General features: G+C 35.9%; 1 protein-coding gene across 2 annotated transcripts in view; it reads left to right on the top strand.

Moving 5' to 3' along the window:
* MICU2 (mitochondrial calcium uptake 2) overlaps positions 1 to 21,670 on the top strand; it is a 105,029-nt gene extending 83,359 nt beyond the window's left edge. Inside the window, exons 7-12 of one of the 2 annotated variants that reach the window (XM_045844869.1) lie at positions 4,511 to 4,573; positions 5,445 to 5,542; positions 15,582 to 15,753; positions 18,463 to 18,571; positions 19,178 to 19,332; positions 21,016 to 21,670. In XM_045844869.1, coding sequence (XP_045700825.1) covers positions 4,511 to 4,573; positions 5,445 to 5,542; positions 15,582 to 15,753; positions 18,463 to 18,571; positions 19,178 to 19,332; positions 21,016 to 21,120 — 702 coding nt within the window. In that variant the 3' untranslated portion in view covers positions 21,121 to 21,670. Of the gene's footprint in view, positions 1 to 4,510; positions 4,574 to 5,444; positions 5,543 to 15,581; positions 15,754 to 18,462; positions 18,572 to 19,174; positions 19,333 to 21,015 lie in introns of both variants that reach the window. The other variant, XM_045844868.1, reaches the window with a different exon arrangement.
* The last annotated feature ends 1,425 nt before the right edge of the window (positions 21,671 to 23,095 follow it).

Here is a 23,095-nt window from a genome sequence, read left to right as displayed (position 1 = left end):
GGCAGTGGGGTGGGGGGTTGTAGGGGCTTATCTGAATGTTTCTCCAGTAAATTTTATTCATTGTTCTTCCTGCCATAATTGCTAGAAAAGCAATAAGAATTACTTTAATACTGAAAACATAGAACAAAGTGATTTGAACAGCAAACACAAAAGTCATGATAAAATATATTAAAATAAATTCCTATGAAACTGTCCTAAAACCTAAATTGCTTGAGTTTGTTGCTTTGGTGTTTTGTGATACATTTGTGTTTTATTCATATCCAGATCTAGAAACTGTGTTGGTAAGTGTATTGCTTACTTCTTTACCACAAGAATAAGTGAATTAGCAACTATCTGTATATGCTGTTCCCTGCCAGATAATAATAACCAACACCAGCAGTGATCAGAGTCTATAACAGTTGACCGATTTATATTTACTTTTATATATGGCACACCTGCTTCTTTGGCATAAGTGCCAGGGTTTTAGTATAATTTCTTTAAACAATAGACTGATGAAAGGTCTGTCTACCAGTGCAGATTTCTTGGCAGTCCTTTATTTCACATTGTTCCATACTGGTGGTAAGGACTGTACTTTTCATACAGCAGTGTTAAATTCTGCCATTCGAATACACTTCCTGGAGCTATTATTAAATAAATAGAACAGCCTTCCAGTAGAATTTTTTCTTCTTGATTTTGAAGTACTGTTTTTTTGTCAGAATTTAAACTTCATGATCTGCAAACAAAAATAAGTTGAATCAACCCTACATACTTTTCTCCATTTTCAACCTGAAATTGAAAACATGGATCCATGTAAACATAGGCAGTACTTTTTTAGATATTCAGAATTTGTATTTGGTGAATGTGTCCTCCTGCTTCTTTTACCATTTGTGTCTAACCAGTTTACCTTCTTGCTGTTTGTCTAACAGAGCACCCCTGTTTCTACCAGAAACTTAGCTTTCCTCTCTACCTAAAATATTTTCCCATTTGGTAGCTTTCAGTCATTCAGATCTCAGCCCAAATGCATGTCCACAAAGAGAACTACCCAGAATAAGCCTGGTGGGGTTTTTTTTTTAAGATTTTATTTCTTTATTTTTAGAGAGAGGGGAAGGGAGTAAGAAAGGAAGAGAAACATGAATGTGCAAGAGAAACCAATTGGTTGCTTCCCACACACCTCCAGCTGGGCACCTGGCCCACAACCCAGGCCTGTGCCCTGACCGGGACTCAAACAGGTGATTTCCTTCCTATTTGTGGGACAATGCTCAACCCACTGAGCCACACCACCCAGGGCCAGAACAAGCCTATCTTAACAGCAACCTTTCCCCAGCAATCCTGAACCCTGTTACTCTTGCTTTCTTTTATTGTAGTTACAGCACTTAATACTACCTAAAATTTCTAATTTGTTCACTTGTTTGTTATCTGTAGTCCATTAGAAAATATAAGTGCAATGAAAGCAAGGCCATTGTCTGTCCTTAACCACTGTATTCCCAACACTTAAAACAGAACTTTGGTCACAAAATGGGTACCTAGTATGTTGCTATCATGAATCCATATCATATACAGCTACTTTAGAAAGCGTCTTAGTAGACCAGAAAGACCTTTTGACATGAATGCATACCTGGTCACAAAGTGTTTATGATCTTTCAGATTTATCTGTTACTGCAGAACTAACTATACAGTACTGTAATCTTCATAGTACACTAGAACCTGCTATAACCAACTCCCTGAATCCAAACTGAAATGTTTTAGGAAAGACTCTGACATGACAAGCTTTATCTGGCACTAAACCCACTGGATAGATTCAGGGCCAGCCCTTGTTCTAAATTCCACACCATGTTAGAATAAGCCTCCTAAAAAATTCTTATTTCAGTAGACTCATCCTATTTGCTATCTTTGTTTTACTTATTTGTAACTATTTGACAATGACCATGTAAAAATGATAACTATGTTAAATATAACTTAAAAGAAAAGAAAAATGAGTTTTGAATTTTCTATAAAAATTTATAATCATTTTATGGATAACATCTATTAATTTTATTTCTTTAATTGTTATACACATGATAAATTGAACCCCTGTGAACTGTTGATGGGATTGTAAATTGGTGTAGCAATTTTGGAAAACAGTATGGAGGTACTTCCAAAAATTAAAAATAGAATAAAAAACATGTTACAACCCAACAACTTTTGGGTACTTATCTGAAGAAATCCAAAACACTAATTGAAAAAAGACATATGCATCATCCCTGTGTTCACTGCAGCATTATTTTTTTAATGATTTTATTTTTCAATTACAGTTGTAATTGTATTTTCTCCCCGCCACTGCAGCATTATTTACAGTAGTTAAAATATGGAAGCAACCTAAGTGTCCATCAATAGATGATTGTTTCAAAAACATATGGGTCCTGACTTAGTGGGTTGAGCATCATCCTGCAAACCAAAAGGTCACTGGTTTGATTCCATCTCGGCATATGCCTGGGTTTGCAGGCCAGGTCCCTGGTTGGGAACGTGTGAGAGGCAACCCAATCAGTTGTTTCTCTCGCACATCAATGCCTCTCTCCCTGTTTCTCCCTCCCTTCCCCTCTTTCTAAAAATACATTAAAAAATAAAATTTAAAAAAAGATATGTATACTCTGGCTTCTCTTCAGATTATATAAATCTTTTGCCCTAAAAAGATATATAGATATATATAGATAGATAGATAGATAGATAGATAGATATACACACACACATACACACACAGTGGGTTATTTTTAAATATTCAGCCATAAAAAAGAATGAAATCTTGCCATTTTCAACAACATGGATAGACCTGAAGGGTATTTTGCTAAATGAAATAAATCTGACAGAGAAAGACAAATATTGTATGATTTCACTTATAAATAGAATCTAAAATAATAAAACAAATGAGCAGATAAACAAAACAGAGCCAACTCATCGATGCAGAGAACAAATGTGGTTACCAGAAGGACAAGAGTAGGGAGATGGGCAAAATATATAAAGGGAATCAAGGAATACAAACTTCCTGTTACAAAATAAGTAAGTTATGAGTAAGTAACAAACAGCATAGAGAATGTAGTCAGCAATGTTGTAATAACTTTCTATGGTGACAGAAGGTACTTAGACTTATCACAGTGGTCACTTTGTCATATGTATAACTATTAAGTCACAGTGTCATACACTTGAAACTAATACAAACAATATTGTAACTCAATTGTACTTCAGTTTAAAAAAAAAGGATCCATATTACCAATATGAGGAATGAAAAAGATATAGCACCATTAAGGAGAAATGTTTGATTTCCATTAGGGAGAAACTTGGCATTATATAATTTGATTGTCACCTTGAAAAATAAAAGATAAAACAAATATAAAGCTTTTCAACTTTTTTCCCTAAAGTAAGAAGGGTTATATTGAAAAGTTTGAGGGATTTAGAGAAATAAATAATTTCCTAAATAAACATAGTAGAAGCAACTAAGTTTGAGGTAATTATTTTGGTATTTAGCTACAGCAATTTTTAAATTTTTAACAAAGAAATAACCCAGAAAAAATGGGTGAAGCTTTATTTCCTAATTGATTTAAATTTATAGTTTGAGATTTTCTCTACATTTAATTTTTTAAAAACTTTCTTTTAATTTGCTTTCCACCTGAGGACTGGTACAGATGACTCCAAAAGGTAGGTTTTTTTAATGTACTCAGTCTCAATTTTCTATTACTAATATATAATTGGTAGAAATGTAGGTCTTTAAATTACTTTAATGCTTTATAAATGCATAAAGGGAAAAGGAACAACACTTATATAAGTAGCTTTTTAAGAATTATTCACTTGAAAATGTGGCCATAAAGTCTCAGTGATAGAGAAAATTATGAATAAAATCTCTTTTTTTAAAAAAGATTGTATTTATTTTTAGAGAGGGATGGGAGGGAGAAAGAGAGAGAGAGAAACATCAATGTGTGGTTGCTGGGGGTCATGGCCTGCCACCCAGGCATGTACCCTGACTGGGAATCTCACCTGTGACACTTCGGTTCGCAGCCCGCGCTCAATCCACTGAGCTATGCCAGCCAGGGCCTGAATAAAATTTCTCTTGAAGAATGAGAGTACTCATGAAGTTTCTATAGAATGATGCCCTTAGAATATGTATATACTGAGGGGGGCAAAGATGGGTTTACAGTTGTTACTATGCAAAACACAGAGTTTATTCTTGTATTATTATTTATCAATTATTGTATTATGTATCTGTCACAACTGTAAACCTACTTTTGCCCTATATTAAGTAAGCTGGCTTTCTTTATGAGAAAAAAGTGATCGATTGTAATAATAATAATAATAATAATGTTAATACTACTTGCGTATCTATTTTGATTCTTACATGACCTGGGGAAAAAAACATAACATTAGGAGTTACAGTATAAGAATTTCAGTTAATATTTTTAAAATATCTATTATATATTTTATAACAAAAACATAGCATCTTTTTTTTAGGTTGTTTTGAAAAATCCAGTAGACATACATCTAAATCATGTTTGCCATCTTTTAGCTGCAGAAAATCATAAGCAAACAGGATGACTTGAAGACAATAACTAATGAAACAGAATGTCAGGTATGTGCAAAGTAAACATTTCCAAACAGATGATACTATATTAGTTTCTCAGTTGTGTTTGTTCAAATAAATATTCCCAAACAATTGGGAAAATTATCAGTAGCTTATTTTTTCTGAATATTTTAAGTAAATGTGCTCCATTCATATGGTATAGACTTCAAAATGTTAACAAGAGTATGTATATAGGGTAGAATTTTCCTCCCAGTTAGCACTTTTCCCTGAGCGATGTGTGCTTGTCAGTTTCCTATGTAATCTTCCAGAGCTATTTTATCCATATACAAGCATATATATAAATAACTAGATATATCTATATATCTTTTCCCACTTTTATACAAGCACTAGCATACATACTACACATTGTTCCACACTCCTGTTTTTTCTTAATATTAGTATCTTATTCTTTTTTAATGGCTCCATAGTACTTTGTTGTATGGGTGTAACAATTTATGTAACTATTCCCCTTTTGAAAGATGTTTAAAAATATCTAGTGTTTGAATATTACAAATAAAGCTACAGTTAGTAATTCTGTGATTATATCATTTTATTTATATATATATATGTGAATATATATGAGGGGTAACTTCTCAGAAATTCAGTTGCTGGATCAAAAGGTATGAACATTTCTAAAATTTTGTTTACTGCTTAGGTCCACCTTAAGTATTTTGAGTATTGCAGCCCTCCTTTTTTTCTCCTGCTTAAGCAAAGATGATTATAGAATATTGTTATGCAAACTGATAGGCAGAATGACTGCCTCTCTCTTTTCCACCTTTGTTGTTGTTACAAGAGTCTTTTGTGGATATTGTCCTGGGCTACAGGATCTATTTTTGTTCTTGGTTATAATTACTTGAAATTACTGTAACATTTTTTATAGGAACCAGAAGTGAAAGAACCTGAAATTAACACAACCCTTCAGATACGTTTCTTTGGAAAAAGAGGAGAAAGAAAACTTCATTATAGAGAATTTCGAAGGTAAATGCAAGTATTTATATTCATGTCAGGAAATTTTATAGGTAAGAACTGAAGAAAACACCTGAGTATGGTTGACCCTTAAACAATGCAAGTTTGAACTGCATGGACTCAAACATTGTTCAAGGGTCAACTGTACCTTCTTTTAGTCTTTAAAAATTTACATGGTGATACTTGTCCTGTTCTGCCTACTTTATAGAATTGAGTAAATGTAAAAGTAAACTATAAAACTAGAAATCCTGATGATCAACTTTATAATAACCTACTAACAGAAAAGAGACAATCTCTAATTCATGCAAATATTTTCCTTTCTAATCTGTTCTTTCCCCTTTGATTCACATTACTATTCTTTCCCCCAAATGAAGAAGCTGAGGTGGACTTGGGCTCGGCTACTCAAATTCCAGAGGTTGTTGACTGTCCCCCTAGTGGAAGAAATAGCCCAACCAAGTTTAGGGAAAAATAGCACACGACAAACCCATTGGGCACCTTCCTTCCTTGGCCCTCAGACTCACTGCTACATTTTCAAGCTCTTGCTGTAGGCCAGACCTGGCTTGGTGGAGGCTTCAGAGACTACAGATGATTGACATGGGTCCTGGAAGTCTTCAGTTCCAACTGCAGTGCTGGGCACAAGGGCACAACCTGCCCATGTCAGCCTCTGGGCTCCTCCTTTCTACCTATGATGAGGTAGAAGGCCCTCTGCTAAATTCCAGGCCACAGTTGGGATTGGTTGGGTTTCTAGCTCCAGGAATCTAAGTGATTAGCTGTAGCTGGTCTGCTCACAAGCCAGTGCTTGAAAGCTTCTAGCAGCCCAACACACAGCCATGCTTCCCAGCTTGCTGACCTGGTATCAAAGCTTGACAGGGTTTGCAGACAGGAAGATAACAGCCCATTCACTCTGCCATCCTGTCCCACCCCCTAGCCAGTGAACCTTCATACTTATCCTGTCACAAGGGCCAAAGGCCTAAGTTTCCACCCCGTTCCCAGCATCAGACTGGCTAAGACAGGGTTCAGATCCTGGCACCCTTACTTGATCTCTGACCTAAGGCAGTATACTTTACCTTTTGGGGGCTCAGTTTCTTCATAATATGTGTATATCACCCTAATAGTTTAATAACAGTGTGTCCAAGGACAGTACTGGCTTAGATAAATAAACCCTCACTCCTGGAGATTCCAAGCCACTTAAGAAGTCTACATCCTGAGCAAGAAAAAGGAGTCTGGTTCACTGATCCTATTGACACCAGCTCTACCAATTGTTCATGCAAGTTTTTATTTGACTGTATATACAATTGAAGCTATTAAAATTTGTACAATATAGCCCTGGCTGGTGTGGTCAGTGGACTGAGTGCTAGCCTTTGAACCAAAGGGTCACTGGTTCGATTCCCAGTCAGGGCACATGCCTGGGTTGCAGGCCAGGTCCCCAGTGCGGGGCATATGAGAGGCAACCACACATTGATGTTTCTCTCCCTCTCTTTCTCTCTCCCTTCCCCTCTCTCTAAAAATAAATTAATAAAATCTTTTTAAAAATTGTACAATATATACAATTTTTTTTTTAAAAATCTGAGGTGTACCTGAGAGTTGGATGAGAGTGTATCTGAAACACAAAGAACATAACATGTGGTCAGCACTCAGAATGCATACTGAGCTCATGTCAATTTGATATCTGTCAAAGACCTCTCACAGCTTGTTGCCCAGATGCCAGAAGCTTCCTGAAGGCTTCTTTCAGTTTGCATTTCCTCAGCTCTCTCTCTCAGGTAGCTTCTTCAACATGGAGTATCCACAGTCTCTTTCCCAAAGAAAACTAATCAAAACTAAATTTAAAGTATAACTTTCTCGGTGTCTTTTTCTCCTTGAAATGACTACTTAAAATTCAAAGAAAAGGGTTTTGGAGTTTGTTTTAAGTTAGAACAGGACACAACTTTTATTTTTTTTATCACAGATGGCCAATTTTTTTTATTTTGTTAACCAGTTTTTTAATTTGAAAATTCAGTAGTTTTTAATCATCATTTAAGACAAAATTTTGAGGCCCTGGCCAGGTATCTTAGTTGGCTTAGAGCATCATCCCCATACACCAAGGTTGTGGATTCAGTCCCTGGTCAGGGCACATAGAAGAATCAACTAATGAATGTGTGAATGGGTAGAACAACAAATCAATGTTTCTCTCTCCCTTCCTCTTTGAAATCAATAAAACATTAAAAAATTAAAATATTGAGAATGTATATGAATTGTATGCAGGATCCCTAGTCTTTATGAAGCCTTCTGAAAATAATGCTAGCAATGGGATTAAATTTGTCAAAAAAACTGCAGTTACAGAACAATAATAGTATACAGAGCAAAAGATACTGATGTCAAGCTTAACAAACAGTATGCCAAATTTCTTGTCATGCCTTATTATTGTAGAAACTTAAATTTAAATTCTTTGTTCATACAAAAGAATGTAGAAATTGCTTGGGCAAAACATTTCTTAGTTAAGTGTAGACTTTTCACTTAGAAAAAAGCAATTATTTTAAAAGTCTGGCCCTCATCGGGTGGCTTGGGTGGTTGGAGTATATCATCCCGTACACCGAAAGGTTGCAGGTTCAATCCCCAGGCAGGGCACATGTAGGAGGCAGTTGATTGACATTTTTCTCACACATTAATGTTTCTCTCTCTCTCTATCTCTCCTCCCCCCCCTTCCCTGCCCCCACTTCCTCTCTCTGGGATCAATAAACATATCATCAGGTGAGGATTTAAAAAAAAATTTTTAGTCTGTTTTACATTCCAATAAATCAATAATTTTATTTAAATCTGCAAGTCAAATTTTACTTTACAAAATATTGATGTTTTTATCTAATCTTTGGCCCTGGCAAAAATTATCCCCCATCAAAGGACATGAGAAGAAACACCATCTCACCATCTACTTTTCCACCCTAAATTTTGATATATACTAACTGATAATTTATAGAATATTCAGTACTAAATGAGCTTATTCTGTGGTGCTGCTAATACACAATGAATTTAATCTAAGAAAAAAATTCTCAGGAATATTTTGTTTGCTGTCATTCTTCAGAATAGTTTAATCAATGTAATGATACACTGTTGCTCTCTATAGGTAGTTAGTTTTCTCAATTTTCCAGTCAAGAAAAGCATTCATATTTGCAAAATTGGTAAGAATTATCAACCCAATGTTGTCTGAACTCAATGATTACTAAATAGATAAAATAATATGTGTTACAAGAAAAAAACATGGCAATGGGAAAATTAGCAAGAAAAGAGGGTAAAAAGGTAAACAGGCAAAATTGTGAAGGTTTTTTAATCCATGGTGAGAAGGGCAGAGAACCACAAGAGTGCAGTGATGTCAGATTGAATAGGTAGCTAAGGAAATCAAAGGAAAGCAGGGAGGTCAGTTAACAGCTGACTGGCTGATAGAGGAAATGGGAGTGGTGATTAGACTGAGGTGGTGGGAGTGGGAATAGAAACGAGTGGAGGAATCTAAGAGGTTATTTCAGGGAAAGAATTAATAGTAGTTGGAGACAGGAGAGCGTGAGTGGGGCAGAAGTCAGGTAATGCTGGTTTCTGAGAGGAACCAATGAATGAATGGGAGGAGGCCTATTCACTGAGCTGGAGAACACAAGAAGCATGTGAGGAAAAAATATGAGTGTAGCTCAGATATTGTCAAGGGGAGTAGATACTAGATTGCAGGGGGTAAGGAAAGAAATAAATAGTCTTCTAAGAAGGTTGACTACAAAAAAAAAGAAGAGAAAGCAGGCACTAACAGATTGGAAGTATATGAAAGTTTTTCCCCACCTGTTAGATGATCATGTAAAGAGGAAACAATATAGGAATGAATCAGAATGACCAGAAGAAAAAGTTCCCTGCAGAAGAGGAAACATGGGAATAAAGGTGGAGTTTAGTGACCAGTAGATAAGTTAGCCATCCTTTTTTTCTGAGTGCTATCATATTTCTGTAGTGATAGCAAGAAAATGAGAGAATTTCCTAAATAATGATTTCTAACTCCTCAAGGAAGTTGGGGCAGGGTCATCTACCAAAGACAAACAAAGTCAATGGTATAGATTTGTAGAGGATATGGAGGGCTTGAAATAGCCACTGTGTAAACTAAAAAAGACCTTTCCATGTTGGCAGAGGCTGTTTGAAGGGTTGAGGGCCCAGTAAAGGTATAGGCAGTGAATTTTTGTTGGTACCACTGTGTGCAGCTATGGTATAGTTTTCAAGTTACACTTAAAGAAGGCCATCAAAGCCCAAGGGGCTATGAACTTCCCTCTCAGGACTGCTTTCATTGTGTCCCATAGAACTCTTACCTTTTGCAACAGCATGGATGGACCTGGAGAAAAAGAAATACCAGTCAGAGAAAAATAAGTAAAATAAGCCAGTCAGAGAAAAAGAAATACCACATGATCTCACTTATATGTAGAATGTACTGAACAAAATAAATTAACAAGCAAAATAGAAACAGAGGCATGGATACATGGAACAGACTAGCATCTGTCAAAGGTGAGAGGGGAGATGGGGATTGGTTGAAAGAAGGTAAAGGGATTAGTCAAAGAACATATATGCATAACCCATGGACGTGAACAGTGAGAGGTGTGGGGATTGCCTGAGGGAGTACGGGCCTGGGTGGAGGAGGGCAAAGAAGGCAAATATGGGACAACTGTAGTAGCATAAAAATAAAATATAATTTAAATTTTTAAAAAACACTAGACATGCTTGGAAAGTAGTAGATCATCATGTTTGAGGTTAGACACACTTGCATCTAAATTCTGTTTTCATCTACATGACCTTGAAAATACTATCTAAACCACTCTAGTCAAGTATCCTACTATACAACACTAGTACAAAATCTATATAGTATATGACTCTGAAAATTATGATTTACATTAAAAAAAAAAAAGCCCAAGGAACAAGAGAGCAGCCAAAGCAGTGAAAATCTGAGTCTGGACTTGAGTAGAATGAAAAGAGAAAGATAGTTGCAAACATGCTCAGTGCCTTACCAAGCTACTGTCTGTCAAGTACTTACTTACTATGTGCCTGGCAAGTGTTTAAGTGTTTCACATGTATTGTTTTACCTATCCTGAAAACTTGGCACAGGTAGTCTTCCCTTTGATGACTGGACTTGATGAAGTTAAGGGCACTTGGTCCAGGGTCATAGACTTCAGAAACTGAAAAGGAGATATTTATACCCATGTTTGTCTTAAAAGGTGTAAGAGGTCATAAAGTTTCTAATATACTCCCACAGGTCCTTGGTGGGTGAGTAGGTGCACCACAGAGACAGGCACATTAAGTAGATACTAGCACATCAAGAGAAATTTAGCAGTTAATGAGGGAGCATTTGGATAAATTTGTGATTTGGGAGTTGTTTTTAGCTTTGTTTTTTGTTTTGTTGTTGTTTTACTTTTACAACTAGTCATGGGATTTCCCAATGGAAATACCACTTAGCCATTTAAATAAAAACTAAAGTATAAGTTAAGTTCTGTCTCCTGGGATTTTGTTGTTTATTTATTGTTATGAAATCAACATAACTTAAATGTGAAAATTTGGTTCTTATCAGGATATGTATTGTTCAGGGATGCTCAGTCTACATAGGCAGCTATTGATGATGTTTACCCCTCTGTAACAGTGCCTCTGTTTTGTTTTTCCTGATTCCTTTTCCCTTTTCTCTCCTACTTTATTTAGGGCCTTTTCTTGTTGTTCTGCTTTTCATTCTTTTAAACTCTAATGATGGTTAGCCTTAGAAATAATGACCAGAAGTAATCCCTGAGTTTATTTCTGGTATGGTACATTTGACCTCTTTTTTTTTCCAATAAATTTTTAAAGCTGAAAATAATTCTATGACTTACCAGATATATTAGGGAAGTAGTTACAAAGGAAAGAAAAATGGTCTCAAGTTTTGATACCGGTGTACTTTTTAGGACTGGGATTATTTTAGCTTCTGAAATACAACTTATTAATAGAGGGTGTTCCAAACTCATGAAGTTTTTTCATAAATGCCAAGGTAGTAGTGTGCTGGTAAGTACATCTTATGCTCAGCTCTTAGGGAGAACCACCTAGACTGGTAACACTTAAGATTAGTGGTGTGAATATTCCAGCAAACTCATCTCAAGCTGCCTCACACTAAGCAGAGGTGGACAACACATGCACAGTACACACCCACAGCTCTAGTACACAGGGCCTAAAACACTATCCAAGGAGAGGCAAAGTTTCCCAGGGCTTCCAGTTAGTCCACTAACTTATAAATTATTTAAATGTATTCAGAGTGCATCTGGTGGCCTTATGTATTACAGATTATTCAATTCATATATTATGTTCAGTATCATATTCCAGATTTTCATGTCATAACAATATATATTAGACTTAGATAGATTATCATATAATATACTTATGTTCTTCAAAAGTAGTATAATTAGTTAAAATGAAAGTAGCTTAAACCAGACACTGTATAGTTTAACAGCAATTATGTTTATAACATTTCAGCCTTAGAACCTAAAGAAAAAGGGAAGGAACCAGTTATTCATGTTCCTTTTTTATAAATATATTTTATTGATTATGCTATTATACTTGTCCCATTTTTTTCTCCCTTTTATTCTGCTCTGCCCTATACCCCATCTCACACCATTATTCCCCAACCTTAGTTCATATCCATGGGTCATACATATAAGTTCTTTGGTGTATGACCACCCCCTGTCTATTTTGTACCTACCATTTATGCTTCTTATTCCAGGTACCTTTTCCCCTATTCTCCCTCCTCCCACTCCCCACTGATAACCCTCCATGTGATCTCTATTTCTGTGAATCTGTTCCTGTTCTAGTTGTTTCCTTAGTTCATTTTTTATTTTGTTTTCTAAGGTTTTGTTGTTGATAGTTGTGAGTTAGTTGTCATTTTACTGTTCATAGTTTTGATCTTCTTTTTCTTAGGTAAGTCTCTTTAACATTTCACATAATAAGGTCTTGGTGATGATGGACTCCTTTAACTTGACCTTATCTGGGAAGTACTTTATCTGCCCTTCTACTATAAATGATAGCTTTGCTGGGTAGAGCAATCTTGGATGTAGGTCCTTGCCTTTCATGACTTGGAATACTTCTTTCCAGCCCCTTCTTGCCTGTAAGGTTTCTTTTGAAAAATCAACTGATAGACTAATGGGAACTCCTTTGTAGGTAACTCCCTTTCTCTTTGCTTTTAAGATTTTCTCCTCTTTCATCTTGGTTAATGTAATGATGATGTGCCTTGGTGTGTGCTTCCTTGAGTCCAACTTCTTTGGGATTCTCTAAGCTTGTTGGACTTCCTGGAAGTCTATTTCCTTTGCCAGACTGGGGAAGTTCTCCGTCATTATTTTTTCAAATAAGTTTTCAGTTTCTTGCTCTTCCTCTTCTTCTGGCACCCCTGTGATTCAGGTGTTGGAACATTTAAAGTTGTCCCAGAGGTTCTGAAGCCTCTCCTCATTTGTTTGTTTGTTTTTGTTTGTTTGTTTGTTTATTTAATTCTTGTTTCTTCATTCTGTTCTGATTGAATGTTTATTTCTTCCTTCTGCTCCAAACTGTTGATTTGAGTCCTGGTTTCCTTCCCTTCACTTTGATTCCCTATACATTTTCCTGTATTTCACTTTTCATAGCCTTCACTTTTTCCTCCATTTTGTGACCATACTCAACCATGTCTGTGAGCATCCTGATTACCAGTGCTTTGAATTCTTCATCCAATAGGTTGTCTGTCTATTTGTTGCCTAGTTGTATTTTTTCTGGAACATTGACCTGTTCTTTACTTCGGGACATATTTTTTTGTCTTGAGACACAGGTTACTTTGTAAGGGGTAGAGCTTTAGGAATTCACCAGGGCAGGGCAACCCTGGTTACTGCTTTGTGGCGCTGTATGTTGGGGAAGGGTCTAAGAGGGAATAATGCCATTTGCTCAGCTCTCAGCTGGCTTTCAGTCACTTCCTCCACTACCCACAAGCAAATTGGGCACTTCTGGTACTGATTCCCAGGTGAGTGGGTTTGTATATGTTCTAGGACCCTCTGGGTCTCTCCAATGAACTTACCTGTGAGGCTGGACATTTCTCCTGCCACCTCATCCCCCACAGGTTTTTTTCAGTTAGAGGTTTTGAGGCTTTATTTCCCCTTGCTGGAACCCTGGGTTGTGTGGTCTGTCCCACTCCCCAGTTGTTCCCCCTGATTTATCTGCTCACAAATGTTGGACCGCCTGCTCTGCCAGCTGCTGCCTCACCCACCCAGGTCCTCCAGCCACTGCCTTGTCATGAGTCCCCTCTGCCCCTGGCTGCCTGTTGCCACCCCTCTTACCAGTCTGGATGAATATTTCTTATTTAGCTCCTTGGTTGTCGGACTTCCATACAGTTTGATTTTCTGGCAGTTCTGGTTATTTTTTTTGTTTTTAAATTTGTAGTTGTCCTTTTGGTTGTGCACAGAGGCGAAGTGTATCTACCTACGCCTCCATCTGGGTCAGAAGTCTATTCCTGTTCTTATACCATATTTTCTACTTTCCTGTTTCATTATACATTTATTTGCAAATAAAGCATTTTTTAAACAATCCTAATAAGAAGAAAATGAATGTCACCACAGTACACAGTACAACAAAGGATGAAGTGTGTCACTAGATTTTGTTCAGTCCAAATTTGAAATGCTTCAAGTTTTAGATAAAACTCTAAACCCTAACGGACACATAACACTGATAAATATGTACTGAATACATTCAGACTCTGACCTACCACAGATAGAAGCCTAAAATTAAACTCCCTTCATGCTTCTAAGGTGTGGGGGACAAGTGGCAGCTCTCCTCCCACTGAACTGGACTGGACCTCTTTTCACCCCATGTGTATTCCCACTAAATTGTGACATGACACAGAGTACAGATCATTGACCATGTGGAAAGGTGAGTAAGGAATCTGCAGTGTGTTAAAACTCATGGAGACAGTCATGCTTTTCACATGATTTAGGTTATAAGTAAATCAGCATTTCTGTGTTCTTGTTCAAAGTAGGTATATCTTTAACCTGATAATCTTTCAGCTTGTACATTTCTCAGGAAACTGTTGATGACAGTTTGATCCAAGTACTATGTGTTTCCTTTTTTTTTTTTTATTGTTGACAGTGTTACATATGTCCCCATCCCCCCTCCACCTGCCTCCACCCAGGCCCCTCCCCGCTTCCCTCCAACCATCACCACACAGTTATCTGCGTCTGCGAGTCCTGCATGTACTTCTTTGGCTAATCCCTTTACCGTCTTTCATCCAGTCCCCCCACCCCCTCCCTTCTGAGAGCTGTCAGCATGTTCCATGTGTCCATGCAATAAGTGGATAACAAAGCTGTGGTACATTTACAAAATGGAACACTACATAGATGTAAAAAGGAAAGAAATCTTAACTTTTGTGACAACATGGATGGACTGGAGATTATTATGCTAAGTGAAATAAGTCAGAGAAAGACATATACCATATGATCTCACTTATATGTATAATCTAATGAACAAAATAAACTGACAAAACAGAAACAGAGTCATGGACCATTTGTTTTGTGTTTTTTTTTTTAAAGGACTTTTAAATCACATAGACGTATGTTATTATCCAAAAGATTATAAATACTTTCTGGTAAATCTGTGCTTTTGATGCAAAGCCGTTAATTATATTGATCAAATTTGGTATCTGAAAAATATGAGGAACTATCAGTTATAATTAACGTTCTAAAAACAGTATCCCAACTGAATTTTAAGTTTCTCTGATTATAGACAACTTATCTATATTGGAAAAATACTGTTTTCTGTGTATTTTCATTTTCTATGGTTGTATCAGACCAATATTTTACTAATTTGTTAAGTCTAAGTTTGTCAGAATGTAGGTTGCCAAGTGGAATTTGCACAAACTAGGTATAAGGAGTCAGATTGAAGCAGGTATTGGACTTACCCAGCTGCTGGACACTCCGGTTCTTGCAGGCTTTGCCATGACATTTATGCTTTGTGCAGCTCACAGAGGTGCTCACACAGCTCCATTGATGATGTGACAGGTGGAAGCCACTGGCCACTTCTGTCAGCTCTATACTTTAACATTTAGGTTTATGGAGAATCTACAGACGGAGGTCCAAGAAATGGAGTTCCTTCAATTCTCTAAAGGTTTGAGTTTCATGAGAAAAGAAGACTTTGCAGAGTGGCTCCTTTTTTTCACTAACACTGAAAATAAAGACATTTATTGGAAAAATGTGAGAGAGAAGTTGTCAGCTGGAGAGGTTGGTATGTCTTTTTGTTATGTTTATGATGAACATGAACTAATATGTTAGGCATATTTACATAATTAAATAAAGTGACTTCCAAACTAACCAAGACTGAGCTGCTCTCTATTGTTTAAGTATAAAAATAAGTACAAAAAAGTGCGAGTTCTGTATATACTATTTTCTTACTAATAAACTGTTAACTAAGTATAGCAGCCATGAGTTTGGCATTTCCAGTGAAGTCAAGATAAGACAGGAATGTCCATTGTCAATGCCATCACTTCCTGTTGTTCTGGAAATCTTAGCTAGGGCAAATCAACAAGATTAAAAAGTATGAAAATGTGAAAGGAGGTGACAGTTATCTTTGCATATGATGTGATTATATGCCTAGAGAACCCAAGAGAATCAGATGGAAAAAAAATTAGAAACAATAAAAACTAAATTAAATGCCCGTTACAATGCTAGTGCTGTATCAGAAGTAGCTGCCCTGTATAAAAATTCCAGATCAGAAAGTGTAGTACCATATGTGTGTGTTTATGTATGTGAAATGCATGAAATGATCATTGCCAAACAGTTAATGTACAGTAGTGAGCTTTCAAGGGATTTTTACTTTATGTATTGTTTTTACTACATTATTCCAAAAAAATTTTTTTTGAAATGGGCATGTATTTTCATATAATTTTAAAGCTATTTGTATAGTGAGCAAAAAGATAATAAAACATTATGAAGATCGCATCTATAATTGCAATAGAAGTATATAACAATTATAAATTAACTACAGATATGTGGAAACACACTAAAGTTTTGATGGATATGAAATAAAATTTATCTGATTGTAGAGACATTCTCTGTGATTGAATAGAAAGTCATAGCATTATAAATACAGTAGTTCTCCTTTAAATTAATCTGTAAATGGGATAATCATACCAATCAGAACAGCCTGTTTACTGCAGTTACAAACAACCCTGAAATCACTGTGGTTGACACAAGGATGGCTTCTTTCTTGACCATGACACATCTCCTGAATGGCAGGTAGGAGACCACCCATGTGGTGCTCAGAGACCTAGACTTTTTGAGGCTCTGCCATCTTGGAGCTCCATCACCTGAAAAAAACACCACTTTCAGAGGTTGGTGTAGGAAAAGAAAGGAGTGAATCATGTTCTGGCAATTAAATGTTTTGTTCTGGAAACATGACCACCCTTGGTTACTGCCTAGACTGATCACATGGCTCAACCTAACTTCAACAAGGCACCAAAGTGTGATCCTTCTTCTGTGCAGGAATTACAAGAGAATGAGCTACTGCTGAATACTACGGGTTTCAATAAAAAAATGCCATGAAGTTTTATATGAAAAGAAAGTCTGAGGAGGCAGGGAAGTATGATTTCCTCAGTTTTACTGTCAACCTAAAACTACTCTAAAAAAGTGGTCTTTAAGAGAAAATGCAAAGATACTAAAATATATCATCAACTATTTGTAATTAAATCAGTTACAATGATTTTGATAGACATTATCAGTTGACTAGAATATAAAGTCCAGAGATAGACCCAAATACACATACAAAATTTAGTATATGTAAGCTATTATTACAAATTAGTTGGGTAAAGAAGAATTATTAAATGGCATTAGTACAATTCACTGGCCATCTGAGAAAGAAAATAAAGGTTAAGCCTCTACTTCACTCATTACTTTAAAGTAAATTCCAGATGGATCAAAGAATTAAATGTTAAAGAGAAAAAGGAAACTGAGTAAGAATAGAAGAAAACTTGGAAACAGTCATCTTAGAGCGGGGTATACCTGTCTTTCTAAGCAAACCCAGAAGCTTTAAAGAAAAAAATTTATGAAATTACTACCTAAAATTAAAAGTGTATGGACTACCCTCATCCTCCCCAAAATTATAATCAAAGTCAAAATTAAAAATTAACAAAATGGGGGGAAACATTGGGATCACATGTAACGTGATTTAAGACCCCCTAATTTATAATGGGGTCTTAAAAAATCAAGAACTATGAAGTGTCTGACATTTTACCCTATTAAATATATAATGCCATAATACATGGCACAACAGGAATTTCAACATAGGTCCATCTAACTCCAAAACTCAGTGCTATGTCCACTGATAAAATTAAGAAAAGCTAGGAGGTAGGCCACTTAACAGTATATATTAGTATTCTCAAGCTGCCATTAATACCACAGACTGGGTGGCTTAAACCACAAACTAATTTTCTCACAATTTTGGCAAGTGGGAGTCAAAGATCAGGGTGCTGGCAAGTTTGGTGTCCACTGAAGCCTCTCCTCCCCACATACAGAATGAGAGCAGTCTGGTGTCTTTTATCAGGACAGCAGCCCTATCGAATTAGACCTCCCTTCTCAAAATCAAGTCACATTGGGGGTTATTCAACACATGAATATTGAAAAGACAGAATCAGTCCATAACACAGGACAATCCCAAGTCTTGCATTGCACAACTCCGTTCACACACTATACAGTCTGCAATCACACCCAGTGCCCTGGTAATAAAAAAAAACAAAAAACATTTATCTCTTAGGGTTCATTCTAATCTCTAAAATCTATAATTTTGTTATTCTGCATCTCAAACTTTTTAATAGACTTACTTGGAAAGGTAGTAATTCATAAGCTTTATGATAGAAAAGAGGACTCACACTTATTTCATAACATTATTTAAAGTAACTACAAAATTGTAATAAAAACTCCCTTTTGTTTTATTAGAGTATTAGTCTGGATGAGTTCAAGTCATTTTGTTATTTTACAACCCACTTGGAAGACTTTGCTATTGCCATGCAGATGTTTAATTTAGCTCATCGCCCTGTCAAACTAGGTAAGTTCAGTGCATCATTTAATTTTTATTATCTCTTAAACTAGATACCAACCAAGGTGCCAGTTAGCAGTAAAAACAGTGGACTGGCCTTTACTTAATTAATCAAGGTTATTCCAGATTTACAGCACAATACTTACATTTACTCACAATTACTCTGCTTGCTTTTACTTTCTTACTTTTCCCTGAGAGGGAAAAGGAAATGTTTAAATACTTGTGTTTGAAACATTGGTTAAATTAAAATAGCCACTTGCAGTTAACCATATTTTGCCATGTGTAATGTGCACTTTTTTGCCCAAACTTTTGAGGGAATAATGAAGATACACATTATACATGGGTATAATGAGCCTATGAATAATGAGCACAAAAATGTGGGTTTGCATTATTCATAGGAGCGCATTATGCACGGCAAATACAGTACTTTCGTACCACTTGTCAGCTACATTTATATATGAATATATTTTTATATATGTTTTTGTTTCTGTTTTACTGCCCATATAGTTAATAGTTAGATTTATTTTTAATTCTCAAATTATGAAAAATTAGATTAATTTTACTTAGACTGTTTCACATGGTGGGTGAGTTGGTTTGTGTTTTCTTTTTTAGCAGAGTTTAAGAGAGCTGTGAAAGTAGCTACAGGACAGGAGCTCTCAAACAACATTTTGGACACTGTCTTCAAGATCTTTGATTTAGATGGCGATGAATGTCTTAGTCATGGAGAGTTCCTTGGAGTGTTAAAAAACAGGATGCATCGAGGTTTATGGGTAACAGACTTTGAGTTTTTAAATAACATGTTTACATGTAATTAAATGGTGTTAAACCTAGAATTGGAGGAAATGTGTCATCTTAAGTAGAGTTTTCATAATGTATAAAGAGATACCCCTGCAGATGTGATCTAACATTTTTCTTTGCATTTTTTTAATACGAATCTAATCAGAAACCATTACTCAGAAATCATAGCATAGAATTTACTTTGGGCTTTGCAGTTAGGCACACCTAGTTTCTTTTTTTAAGATGTTATTTCTTTATTTTTAGAGGAAAGGGAAGGGATGGCGAAAGAGAGGGAGAGAAAAATCAGTGTGAGAAACATTAATGGTTGTTTCTCGTATGTGCCTTAACTGGGGACCAAACCAGTGACTTTTTGCTCTGCAGGACGTCGCCCAACCAAGCCACACCAGTCAGGGCAAACACACCTAGTTTGAAATCCCAGCTCTATCACCTGTTAACTACCAAATCTTACAAAGCCACTTAATTTTTCTGAGTCTCAGATTTCTCTTCTATACAATGAGGAAACTAATAGGATCTACCAGAAAGAATTATTATGAGAATTAAGTGTAAAATAGTATAGTGGTTGAGACACTTGCAATTGGTGTTAGCTATTACCATTATTCACTCAAATTCATATATTGGCCTATAACTGGGACAGATCAAACCCAAAATTTATTTTAGATGAGAATCTGCTAGAAGCCCTGTCAGGAAGGTAGTGTGCAGGTTGGAAACCTGGGTCTGGACAGGACCACGTAGTAAGTAGGCAGTTGAGTTAGAACGGAGGATGAGAGAGAGAAAATACGGTGAGTTTACAAAAATAAATCTATTTATAACTTAGAGAAGCACATTCACGTCCTGCTACAAATATTACTTACAGAAAATGAACAAATATGATTTCCACTAACAAACATGTCTTACAAGCTTTGTAGTCATCCAACACCCCATAGTTAATAATCATATTACTGGAAATTAAACCAGCCTTTGCAGTTAACAGTTTAATATACCTAGAGCCTCTACCATTTCTCAGAAAGCGTTAAAGAGAAGACCTGAAAATCAACAGTAGGAAACGGACATACACACAACCTGAAGTAGACTCTGCTTCAGTGTGGCAGGTTTCCAGCAATGCTGTGCCTCTGTGCTCACCAGAGTCGCAGTTTTGTCGAACTTCCACTTTCTTGATTAGTTGAGAGAAATAATAACCACACAATACTTTCTAACTCAGCACTTAAATTAATTATATTCTTAAGGTTTCCCTTCATATATATTGTGACTTGTAGTTTCTTTTTAATTTTATCTAAGGTTAAATCAAACTGTTAGGCTTATTTTTATTCCACATATATTATAAAAGGAAAAATTATCAAATAATTATATTTTAAAGCCAATATGTAAAAGAAGATCAACCAAAGTCTTCCTATTCTTATGAGGAAGGAATCTCCAATCACGTATCCATTCCTTGGTTACCCTGTGGATATTCTTACATCACATTCACTTTTATCTTACATCACATTCACTTTTATCTTTTACCCTTATTGTACAGTTCTGTTGTAATCACCTTTACAACATAATCCACCTCAAATATGTTTTGGAGGAGTGTGGGAAATAAACAGTAACAATGCACACATGAAATCATGTTTAGCCTTCAATAAAATAGCCCCTTAAGTTTTACTTTTGGTTAACAGGTAACACAACAACAAAGTATTCAAGAATACTGGAAATGTGTGAAAAAAGAAAGCATCAGAGGAGTAAAAGAAGTCTGGAAAAAAGCTGGAAAAGGTCTTTTTTAGGAAAACATCATGTGGGAATATTGCTCCAAATGTCAGAATTTGAGATTTTTTTAAACTACCAGATGTTTATCTTCTTAAGTCTTCACTGATTTCCTTTGTAATACAAAGATGCCTTGTATTACTTTCTGCTTCAGTAATTTCTTAACAAGATTTCATGAACAAACTTAGTAAAAAGAAAGTGCACTTTTATGAAAACAGATCCTGGATCCTGTGAGAAGGCCTAGGAATAAAGTAATGCTTTGTACTATGATCCAGTGAAAAACCTAACTAATTTCTTAGATACAATAGCACAATATGCTCTCTGGAAGGATCCATAATAACTTATAGAAACAAGTAATTGATATAAAGGCCAGTATCAATTCTATAAATCCTGATGTTCCTAGAAGAGCAAATTAAGTTAACATTTAAGGTTTTCTCATGTGTATCTTATATCACCTAAACTTCTTGTACATTTCATTTCAGTGAGCAGTATATTAGTTGTCTTTAAAATAACATGTAAATTTCAAAATTGGCCTACAAACAGAATAAAGTATTTACAAAAATGCAAAAATTACTGAGGTGTGTTTCATTTTATTTTGTTATTTGAAAACCACATTGTTTTTAAATGTGAATAATACTCTCATCCCTTGCCAGCCTAATTAGTTCATATTCTTAAAAACTATTGTAATTGGAAGAATCGTGATCACAAGATCAGGATCTCTTGGGATTTATTGGGTTTAAATATGTTTTTATATATATTTGTATATATTATATATATTTATATAAATATATGTATTTGTATATCTATAACAATTTTTGTACCCTTTATATGGGCAAACTATATGGTGTATGAAATACATCTTAATGAAGCTATTTTTTAAAAGTGTGTAAGACTTCCCGCCAAGATGGAGGCATAGGTAGACACAGTGTGCCTCCTCAAACAACCAAGAGAAGGACAACAACAAATTTAAAAACAAAAAAATAACCAGAACTGCCAGAAAATCAAACTGCATGGAAGTCCAACAACCAAGAAGTTAAAGATGAAACATTCATCCAGACTGGTAGGAGGGGTGGAGATGGGCAGCAGGAGCAGAGAGGACTCATGGCAGTGGCTGGAGGACCAGGGCAGGCGAGGCAGCTGCTGGCAGAGTGGTCCCACATTTGTGAGCAGATAAATCAGGAGGAACAACTGGGGAACAAGACAGACCATGCAACCCAGGGTTCCAGCAAGGGGAAATAAAGCCTCAAAACCTCTGACTGAAAAAAACCTATGGGGGATGAGGCAGCAAGAGAAATTCCCAGCCTCACAGGAAGGTTCATTGGAGAGACCCACAGAGCCCTAGAACATACACAAACCCAGTCACCCAGGAATCGGCATCAGAAGGGCCCAATTTGCTTGTGGGTAGTGGAGGAAGTGACTAAAAGCCAGCTGAGAGCAGAGGGAAATAAAGGGGAGAAAAAAATGGGACAACTGTAATAGCATAATAAAAATGTACTTAAAAATAAATAAAAATTTTAAATGTATAATATAGGTGAGGTTAACCAGTGGGTGATAGGTTAAGAAAAAAGTATTTTAGAAATGTCAAAAGCCAACCATGTGAAATTCAATATTCTCCCCTCCACCTACAGTATTTTTAAAGAAATATTTTACATTGTCATTTTTACTTTTGAAATGAAATTCATAGCTTTACACACATTTTTAAAAATAACCTAAAGCATTAACTTATAAATTAAATATGTTATAATAAAGTAGCATGTAATCAGTATGTGTATGTTTGGTCCTATACTAGAAGATCAAAAAAAGTCCCTATATATTTCTAAAATACTTCCTAAAGTCAGTGCCATCTAGGATATACATGAAAATAAAGCAAGTAAAATCAGAAAACTAAGCAGTTAACAGGGAATTTGTAATTCACCAAGGGAAAATGAGGTAGTGAGTGAGGAGGAGATGGATCTAAGTAGCTAAAGAAAACATTTGCTCACTAGTAACCAAAGA

Source organism: Phyllostomus hastatus, unplaced genomic scaffold, assembly GCF_019186645.2.
Source record: "Phyllostomus hastatus isolate PE091 unplaced genomic scaffold, TTU_PhHast_1.1 phas_contig_41, whole genome shotgun sequence".
NCBI lineage: Eukaryota > Metazoa > Chordata > Mammalia > Chiroptera > Phyllostomidae > Phyllostomus > Phyllostomus hastatus.
The sequence above is the reverse complement of the archived record's forward strand: the minus strand, read 5'-3'. Positions and strand labels throughout refer to the sequence as shown.